The following is a 10719-nucleotide window of genomic DNA, read 5'->3' on the forward strand; positions in this document are numbered from 1 at the left end:
CAGGGTTTCTCTGTGTAGCCCTGGCTGTCCTGGAACTCACTCTGTAGACCAGGCTGGCCTCGAACTCTCGAACTCAGAAATCCGCCTGCCTCTGCCTCCCAAGTGCTGGGATTAAATGCATGCACCACCACCGCCCGGCTCTTGAGTTCTTTATACAGTTTTCATATCAACCCTCTATGAGATGTACAGTTTGTAGAATCTTTCCCCATTCTTTAGGCGTGACTTTGAATAACAGTGTCCTTTTCAGTTTCCTAAAGTCCCATTTATTTACAGTTGATCCCCGTGCTCGCGTTAACAGTGTCCTGTTCAGAGAGTCTTTCCCTGTGCTGAGTTAAGGGCGTTCGTTCCTCACCGTCTCTTCTGTCAGGTTCAGTGATTCTGGCTTTCTGTTGAGGTCTTTGATCCATCTGGAGTTGTTTGTGCAGGGTAATTAGCATGGATCTGTTTGGATTCTTTTACACGCAGCTATCCAGTTCGATCAGCACCATTTATTGAAGATACTGTCTTCTTTTTCACTCTGTGTTTCTGGCTTCTTTGCTGAAAAATCAGGTGTCCGTAGGTGCATGAGTTTATATCTGGGTGACCAATTCAATTTTCTTGATCAACATGTCTGTTTTTGTGCCAATACCACACTGCTTTTATTATTGTAGATTTGTTGTATAACTTGAGATTCGGGATTCACTTCCATGTCTCTTCCTGCTCTGCTCTGGACCACCAGCTCTGGGTGCTCATTCATTTTTTTCTGCTGACTTCTTTTTTCAGGGTTTTCCCTTCCATCTAAACAATTTCTTTACGTTCACCTCTGATGTTTTGTTGTATCCTTTTAGGGACTGATGACGTTCAGAGATGTGGCCGTGGACTTCTCTCTGGAGGAGTGGGAGTGTCTGAGCCCGGAACAGAGGAATTTGTACAGAGACGTGATGCTGGAGAACTACCGCCACCTCGTCTCCGTGGGTGAGACTCAGAGCTCAGCCCTAGATGTTGTTGCGGCAGCAACAACGGGGTCTTTTTCACAGTCGTAGAGGGGTTCCTCCGAAGTTGGGTTGTCCTTTACAGAATTAGCAATAGTCACTCCCAGTGGGAATCCTCCATCTCCCTCTCCCCTCAGAAATACTTTTTGACTTTCTCTTGTCGTTCTTACTATTGTCTCTCTCATAATAACCAAGGAACCAGATGACAAACGTACAACTCTTACCCGTGTGCTCATTCCCTTTTTAAAACAAACGCAGGACTGTGTGTTTATCGGCCACATGTGTTCTCCTTGTTGGAAAAAGGACAAGACCCCTGGATGATTCCTTGGGATGAGACAAGAGGACTTTATCCAGGTGAGTGGAGCTGAGGGGGAACAAGGCAGGCATCAGTAAGGGTGATGGCTGTCTTAGTTAGGGTACTGGTTACTGTGACGAGACACCATGACCAAAAAAGCAAGCTGGGGAGGAAAGGGTTTATCGGGCTGACACTTCCGCATCATAGTCCGTCACTGGAGGAAGTCAGGACAGGAACTCAAGCAGGACAGGAACCTGGAGGCAGGAGCGGATGCAGAGGCCATGGAGGGGTGCTGCTTACTGACTTGTTCATCATGCCTCATCCAACCTGCATTCTTATAGACCCCGGGGCTACCAGCCCAGGGATGGCCCGTGGGCCCTCCCCCATCAATCACTAAGGAAGAAAGCTCTCTACAGCCTGATCTTATGGAGACATTTTCTCACTTGAGGCTCTCTCTCCTCTCAGATAACTCTAGCTTGTGTCAAGTTGACATAAAATGAGCCAGCATAATATATATATGCTTCTGGGGTTGTGGGTTTTGGGTTTTTTTTTTTTCCTCAAAAAGGGAAAAGATATGTGTAAAGGCTGGCACAAGCATACTAGACTTACATACTTACATAGAAAAAATATAAGAAAAAAAAATCAAGAAAAAAAAAAAGGTAAGCTGGGCGGTGGTGGCACACGCCTTTAATCCCAGCACTTGGGAGGCAGAGGCAGGCAGATTTCTGAGTTTGAGGCCAGCCTGGTCTATAGAGTGAGTTCCAGGACAGCCAGGGCTACACGGAGAAACCCTGTCTCAAAAAAACAAAAAAGAAACAAACAAACAAAAAAAGGTAATGTGAGGAAAACTTAGCATGGCCGTGCATAGTGGAGGAATCGAGAGAGTGGAGTCACAGGGAAGGGCGGCCATGTTTGCGTTTGTTTCTGACTAAGCTCATCCAGCTGTGCTGGCTTTCCTCAGTTTGTACAGAAAGTCATGTGTCGTCATGTATGTAGTCATTCCCGTGCAGATGGACAGGATTAGACAGCGTAGCATGTTACTCTGCTATTACATGATTAGGTCTCTCTCTCCGTTCATGCTTGCTGGTCCCTGGTGTGTGCGATGTCCTTGGTTTCATGTCAAACAGTCCCTTCTTCTGTTGTCCTGCATCCGTTCCCGATCTCTTGTTGTATTATTAGTTTGCTGACTTGAATAGGTCACACTGAGTGAAACAACTGTTGTGGTAATTATTTAAAATCGGCCACTTGTTAATCCGACTATCTAAGCTACAGCGGCTCTGCCTAGCTCAGCCGCCATGTTTCTCAGCCTGAGGCCACATGCGTGCTCCAGCTAGAACCGGCCGCCAGAAACACCAGCCCTGCCACCCACTAGATGCCAGCGTGAGAGATGGCTCTGCCAATCTTCCACGCTGTCTCCACAAGGCAGGGCATTGCCCAGACCATTCTGCCATCCATGCGGGCCCAGTAAGAGAATGAGACTAATTCTTATAGATTAATCAAAGGCTTTATATGTTTGATAATGATTAATAACAAGATGCTCATACAAAGAGAGTTGTATCCCAGTTAGCTAACCTAATTACAAGTTTATAAGTTGTTCCCCACGACTGCTCTCTATACCTGTGTGGTTCTCCATCCTCCTACATCTCTGCCCTCTCTAGCTCCTCCTCTTCCTTTTTTCTCTTCCTCTCCCAACTCCTCCTCTTCCTCTCCTTACTCCTCCTTTTCCTCTGCTAACTCCTCCTCTTCCTCTCCTTACTCCTCCTCTTCCTCTGCTAACTCCTCCTCTTCCTCTCCTTACTTCTCCCACCTTAGCTCCTCCTACAAACAACCTAATGTCTGTTTTTCTCTTCTTCATCAACTACCTTGGCAATCATTTTTTGATTCCTTAGATGAGTGTGGTCAAAGGAGAACTTTATGCCTTTCTTTCCCAATTCAGTTTTATTGGCTCTTTTTGTATTTACTTCTTGCTCTCTTTTCATATTCATAATTTTGCCAGGTTTAAAGCCGTTCATCTCTTTTGTGTTATACTCTAGTATTTATTTATATTGGATGCTTTGTCTGGTTTTGGATAAAACACTATGAATTTATCTTTCAGACATAGATTTCAGTTCTCAGAAGAAGAGGTTATCGGGAAAACCTACCACATATGAAGAATTATCTCAGTGGGAAATGAAGGAATATTTTAGAAAACACAGTCTTGAAGATTTCTGTCTTGGAGATGACTGGGAAGGCAAAAATCAGTTTCAAACGCATCAAAATCAGGACTATTTTAAGCAACCAGCAGTCGCAAATGAAAGAATGCTCACAGTGAACCAGGGTATAGTTAACGCAGAAGAGAAAGCAATTGAAAGTCAATGTGAAAAAGCCCCTAGTGCGGGATCTGACCATACTCTTCATCCGCCAGCTCACCCTGGTAACAAATCCCGCAAAGACAAGGAGTACGGGGAAACCCTTGTTCCTGAGCGGGGGCATCCTCACTGTCAGCAAGCTCGCTGTCCTGAGACACCTCAGCAAGGGAAGGGATCCAGAGGGCCGTTTGGTTTGCCTTCAGGGATACCAGGCCCTCAGCGAGTTCACACTGATGAGAAGTCCTATGACTGTAAGGAGTGCGGGAAGTCTTTTACTTTGAAGTCAAACTTGACGCGACATCGCAGAATTCACACCGGTGAGAGGCCATACACATGTCACGGATGTGGGAAAGCGTTTACACAGAGATCACACCTCATGTCGCATCAGAAAATCCACACTGGAAAAAAAGCTTACGTGTGCGGAGTCTGTGGTAAAGCTTTTCACTGTGACTCAAGCCTGACAGATCATCAGAGTATCCACTATCATGCGGTTGACACTGGCAAGAAAGCATACGAGTGTAAAAAATGTGGCAAGGATTTTGGTTGCTATTCAGGTCTCAGTCATCACCAGAAAATCCACGCTGGAGAGAAACCTTTCAAGTGTAAGCACTGCGGAAGGCTTTTTAGGTTTCGCTCACATCTTAGGGCGCACACGCGAATTCACACTGGTGTGAAGTCCTATGACTGTAAGGAGTGTGGGAAATCCTTTACTCTGAGGTCAAACTTGATGCGACACCACAGAGTTCACACCGGCGAGAGGCCATACGTGTGTCACGGGTGTGGAAAAGCGTTTACACAGAGATCACATCTCACGTCGCATCAGAAAATTCACACTGGAGAGAAAGCTTACGTGTGCGGAGTCTGTGGAAAGGCTTTTAGTCGCGGCTCAAGCCTGACCAGTCATCAGAATATTCATTATTACGTGGTTAACGCAGGCAAGAAAGTATACGAGTGTAAAGAATGTGGCAAGGGTTTTGGTTGCCATTCAAATCTCAGTCGCCATCAGAAAATCCACGCTGGAGAGAAACCTTTTAAATGTAGGGACTGTGGGAAGGCCTTTGGTCAAAGAGCACATCTTACGAAACATCAGAGGGTTCACACTGGCGAAGGCCCTTATGAATGTCAGAATGTGGTAAAGTGTTTCCTTGAGGACCACAACTATGTGGACATCAGAAAATCCATATTGGTGTGAGGTGATGGAATGTATGTGGAACATAGAAAAGCCCTCATTTGCGGTTTGTGTTGTACCCACACTAGAACATTCACGTGAGTGGGAAGCCCCGGTCCGAGGGCTGTGGGAAAGCTTACATCTGGAGCGCGGGCTTTACTCTGCACCAGAACATTCATACTCGGGAAACAAAATAATCCCAGGAATATGGGAAGACTGTTCAGGCACGGTTCAAAGCTTAAGTCACCGCCAGCAAATGCGTGCTGTGGGAGAGGGTTAGCCACCAGGCATCTCTACCACCGACCTCAGGGACGCCGCGACAGCAGGATACGTCATCGCCCGCTGCCGAGATGCAGCACGTTCCCACCGTGGCCATGGCCCCACATCCTCCCCGTGTACACGCAACCTCTTAGAAAAGCCAGTGCTTCCTTGTAGAGAGACTCCCATGGCCTATTAGCTAAAATAGAAGGAAATTAGCAAGAAATAGAAAGTGGGACATCTGGCAGAGTATGGAGTTAGACTGAGGCAGGAGACTCCCCCAACTCTGGAGGAGACAGAAGCATGAAACTGAGGGCAGGTAACTAAACCCGAGGAGGACAGAATAGTTTAACAGTTAAGTGACAAGCTTGTCAAGGAGCACGCCCATTTATTCATAAAAAATTAAGTCTTGGAGTCATTATTCTACAAACAAAGAGGCCAGGTAGAAAAGCTGGAGACTGCACCTCCTCCTCATTCTCTTTTTCCCTCCGCCCTTGCCCAGAGGCAGCCTCTGTACACTCCCTCCCCAATGAACCTCCCAGGTGAGACCTGTCACATGGTGTGACTTTGTGGTGACCGTTGCTTAAATCATGACAAGGAACCTATTTTAGGCTTCCTGCTTGCACTTCAAGATGTGAGCCCTCAGCTCTCGGCTGCTCCAGACACTGCCCGTCTGCTTGGTCTTAACCCTCTGGAACCGGAAGCCCCACATACACTGTTCCTCTTACACATTTCCTTGGACATGGTGTTTTATCACAGCCCTGGAAAGGTAGCTAATGCAGGACTCAGTACCAGGGAGTGGGCCATGACTGACAGACCAGCTATGCTAGTTTTTTGAGGAATGTGGAAGATTTTGGAACTCTGGACTAGAAGACAGCTGAATGCTCTCCTCAAGTGCTTAATGGGTCCTCCCAGTAGGAGCTGGGTGATAGTTTCTTTGTTGTTGTTTTGTTTTGTGTGAGCCGATTCAAGCCAGATTAGATTGTATTAAATGCAGGTTTATTGGAAAGCTGCTTGGGTAAGTTCCCTGGCTCCAAGGACCAAGACCAAGGATGTCACCATGGGGAGAGAAAAGGGGTAGAGAGAGAGAAAGGGTGTGAGCACAGAGAGAAGAGAAAGGAGAAAGAGAGTGGGAGAGATCAAAATGTCTGTATTATATAGGGAGGGACCTCTGGGGAAAGGGCAGCCCAGCCCCTGGGCAGGAAATTTCAGGGATGGGGGCAGGGAATGCCAGGTGGGGACTGAGGGATGCTGGGAGAAGCTGGAGGCCAGGTCTGCTTTGATGTGTAAAACGTGAACCTCAGTCCCTTGTCCAATGGTCCAAAACCAAACATCCCAACCTTTTGTTGATTGTAAGTGAATAAAAGGTGACATAGAAATTATCTAAGTCTACTTCCTGCTGACTTTGGGGCACAGTCTGAGGGTGTGGGCAAAAAGGTGGAATGTTGGCCCAGTCCAGGAAGGCTGGTTGTTTCGATGCTGTCCAAGTTGTGGGGCCATCTTGGAGTAGGAGTGTGTAACCCCAGTTGAAGCAGTCTGTAAGGCTGGGCCAGAGCACCTGTGGGTAACTGGAGCTTTCCTGGATGCAGGTTCTGAGGGAACACCTGGATGTTAGGGGCAGAAGATAAAGTTAAGGAGTTTAGGAAGAAAGCCTTTTTCTTAGGTGTACATCTGAAACTCTTAGGGCCATGGTCTTGGGAGTTGGAAGAGGGTTGGGGTGGATCCCAGGTCCAGGGAAAGAGAAATAGATCCCAACCTCAGCAATAGGCAGGTATGTGGGGGGGTTGGGGGGGGAGGACATGCTATTAATTGATAGTACTTTTCTTGAGTCCAGTGACCTGTGAGAGGTGGCTTCCCTGAAGCTTATAAGAATCTTTTAAAGTTTACAGAGAGATAAATCACTTTCCTGTAACTTTTTTCCAACCCTTATTTATTTATTTATTTATTTATTTATTTATTTATTTTGTTTTTTGAGACAGGGTCTCTCTGTGTAGCCCAGGCTGTCCTGGAACTCACTCAAACTCAGAAATCCGCCTGCCTCTGCCTCCCAAGTGCTGGGATTAAAGGCGTGCGCCGCCACTGCCCGGCTCAACCCTTATTTTTAACGGTGGTTCTTAAATGCTTTAACTTCCCTTTTAGCCCTCCATCTACCAGAGGTCGTGGGAAAGAAAGGATATGGGCGGAAGTGGACCTGTTTAGAAATGATTCTTTAGAGCAGCTCCTGTCTGCGTTGTCAGGAAATGAGCAGTTCAGTTCACAGGTCAGCGGCAGCAGCTCGATCCACTGCAAACATTTCATGGATACACCAGCCACTTTGGTAGCAATACTGGTGACACGACCTAACAGAGACAGCCAGGCCTCAACCTTGGGATGAATCAGCAGGAGGGGCCAACAGGAACACTAGGAGAACTTCTTGGCTGTGCCTTTCTCAGTGAAGCAAAAATCAGTGAAGACTGTAGACCTGCAAGCACTGCACACTAGCTGTACCACCAAGCCAAGCACTGTCACTCTGTGGACATTAAAGACTTTAGAAGCTATTTCCACCAACTCCTGTATGGGGATTTGAGGACCATCCAGCTACAGTATATTTGAATAGACAAATTGAGCTTGATTCCAGTTACCCATCTTAGGCTTTACCTTAAAGCATGTACTTTGATTATTAAATATACCTTATTTTTATTTTGGCATGAATGCATGGAGTTGCGGTGAGAGTATGAATCTCCCCATAACAAAGATGGCTGCAATCCACGTGACTGCCTTGTCCAAGATGGAAGTGAAGCCATAACTCCACCCTCTTTCTCCCAAAGTCATGACGGTGACAGTCACGTGCTGTTTACTCATCCTGTATACTTTCCTGATGCCAGTGTGGCATCATTAAAACAAACAGGCCAGTCTTCCGGTAACACTAACGCAATCGGTGCCACAGTCAGCGCTGCACCTGGATTGGCCCAAACTCAAATCCTCTTGACTGACCCCTTCTCCCAGTTCTGGGATAGGCACCACCACATTGACCAAGAATTCCATTTTTGAAAAGGAAAGAATTCATATAGAGTACGGTGGTTTGAAAGAGATTGGTCCTCATAGGCTCATAAATCAGGGAAGATGAGGCGTGGCCTTGCTAGAGGAGGCGTGTCACTAGGGGTGGGCTTTGAGGTTTAAAAACCCCACACCAGGCCCAGTCTAGACTGTCTTCTCCCAGTGTCTGTCTGTCTCTGTCCCTGCTGCCTATGGATCAGGATGTGGCTCTCAGCTTCTGCTCCCACACCTTGCCTGGTTTTGTGCCATAACGTTCCTCAACATAACGGTAATTGTAATTAAGCCCCCAGTTAAATGCTTGGTTTGATAAGAGTTGCCATGGTCACAGTGTCTCTTCACAGCAATAGGAAACGAAAACTCCCAGAACCCCTGTCCCCATTCCCCTCCCCACCACAGCACCGGAAACAGGTAGACAGACAACTAACTAGCTTCTCACATGGATTCCAGTGATTTGAACCTCATGCTTGTGCAACTAGCAGTGTTACCCCGCTGAGCCGTCTCCCCAGCCCGTCCGTGATATATACCAAAAGACTTCACAACACTGGAAGTGAGTGCTTGAAGAAATCTTGTCTCAGGCATCCTTACGTTTACAGAGTACCTCAAAAATGTAAACATTCCAGGAGGTGACGATACAGCTTGGAAGGAGAGGGCGCAGTTAGTGGGTAGAACACGCTAGATTACACACGTACTCGGTACCACTCACCCAGGCAAGTGTAAACGCTTGAGTGAAACTCGAGGAATGATTAGTAGCATTCTCGTACCTTAATGAAAATATGAATGGCATCGAAAGAGATGACCAGTTTCTCTGACATTCGTCAAGCATGAGATTGATCACTAGGGGCTGTTCTGTGCTACCTAAGCTGTGCATTTCAGATGAAGGACTTCCCGTCCTTTGGTAATTTCCTCACTCTTGAGCATCCTCTAACGTCAAGGAAACTCTGAGCTATAGAAACATTTTCTCACAATCTTCACATTCATAGGGACTCTGCCTACTGTGCGTTTTCCAATGCTACATTCTGAATCGCGGTAACAGGTCTTTCTGCAATCCTTGCCCTGACTTTCCTTTACCAATCAACCTCTGATCCATGAAGGAAGGTCTTCCCACACTCTTTACATTTACGGGGTTTCCTTTAATGGCTTTTCTCATGTTGAGCAAGTCGGAAAGTCCAAATGAAAGGTCTGAAGTGGAAACATCTGGTTTCTTTGGAAAGTCAGCTATGGTTAAATGCTGTTTTGCTGGGGTGTGGGACTGCATAAGGGTATCCTGGGTCATGGTTGAGCAGGTACTTAGAACCCCGAGATTCTCCGTGGAATTCTGCGTGAGAACTGGCAGGAGTTCGGTCCCTCCCATCATCTAGGATCCTGAAAAGCAGTCATATAGATCTCCATAGAGTCACATAGGCCAGGCTATAGGCCTCAGGCCCTAGAGATTTACATACTAATGAAGGCCAGAGATCAGAGCAAATTAAACATTCCTCCCCCAGATCCTCCCCCAATCCTCCCCCTTTCTCCCTCCCTATATAACTTGGGACTGCCCTGAGTTTTTGGGGGGTACGCCTAGATCCATCTATTATCCGCCATGACAATAAACCTTTTTGGAACCAAGGACTTCCTCGTGTTACTGGGGCCTGCCGCCGCCAAGGCCTCAGGGCCACTGGAACCATAAGATCCTCTTCCATGATGTGGGACCCGCCACAGCGGCAGACTTTTTAAAAATTTTCCCCACACTGGGGCACACAGGTGAACGGATGTTCTGCTGCAGTGGACATGTGACAGGACCCTGGATGGAGTAAAAATATGACTCCACAGTCAGTTGGAGCTGGAGCATTTCTCTGCCTCACTATTCTTCATGAATGACACACATGTATTGGTTCTACTGACATCATATTGCTGAACTCTGCTTGTGGTGGTGTCATAGAGAGAAACTCGCCAAAGAACTTCTCATAAGTACCTGCAGCTTCTGGCCACTTCCACAGATCCTTCCACAACCTTCCCATTCATAGGGATCTCTCCTAATGTGCATTTTCTGATGCCAAATTCTGAATCAATGTGTGAAGTGGTGACTGTCCTCGCTGGTTCATGTGTGGTGTCTGCCGAGAGGACTGGACTGTAGCTGCTGGCTCATATTTGGTGTTTGCTACAGGACTGAACTGCTGGTATCCTGACAAAGACTGGACTCGCCCTCAAAGATCTCTTTCTAAACAGATCTATTCTCCCTGTATCCTAATAACTTTTCTTTTTTACTACTTCTGGTGGGTGGTAGGCTGGAGGAGAGGGTGAACACTTATTAAAGTAGGTTGAAAAAAAAATATGCCTACAAAAGTCTTCCCACATTAGGGAAGTTCCTGACCAGCATGGATTTGTTGATGTTGAGTAAGATCTGAGTTCTAGATGTGACATCTCCCAAGGCTCACAGTATTCTAAGGCTTGCCATCCAGACAAGCTTGCTGGTGTTGGGTCAGACTTGTACTGAGACTAGAGTTTTTCCCACAGTCTTTTCATTCACATGATTTCTCACCATTGTGCATTTTCTGGTATCAGGCATTAGGCAGGAGTGAAAGCTTTCCCTCACTCCTGACCAGTGTGCATCCTCTGATGGTCAGTGAGACGTGCCCTCTGGACAAAGGCGTTTCTACATTCAGT

General features: G+C 46.8%; 1 protein-coding gene across 1 annotated transcript in view; it reads left to right on the forward strand.

Moving 5' to 3' along the window:
- The window catches only part of LOC114639010 (zinc finger protein 790-like), a 7049-nt gene extending 2238 nt beyond the window's left edge, over positions 1–4811 (forward strand). Inside the window, 4 exon segments of the mRNA XM_028787653.1 lie at positions 828–954; positions 1230–1325; positions 3362–4735; positions 4738–4811. Coding sequence (XP_028643486.1) covers positions 828–954; positions 1230–1325; positions 3362–4735; positions 4738–4811 — 1671 coding nt within the window.
- The last annotated feature ends 5908 nt before the right edge of the window (positions 4812–10719 follow it).

This window comes from Grammomys surdaster, unplaced genomic scaffold, assembly GCF_004785775.1.
Source record: "Grammomys surdaster isolate TR1022 unplaced genomic scaffold, NIH_TR_1.0 125671, whole genome shotgun sequence".
NCBI classification, from domain to species: domain Eukaryota; kingdom Metazoa; phylum Chordata; class Mammalia; order Rodentia; family Muridae; genus Grammomys; species Grammomys surdaster.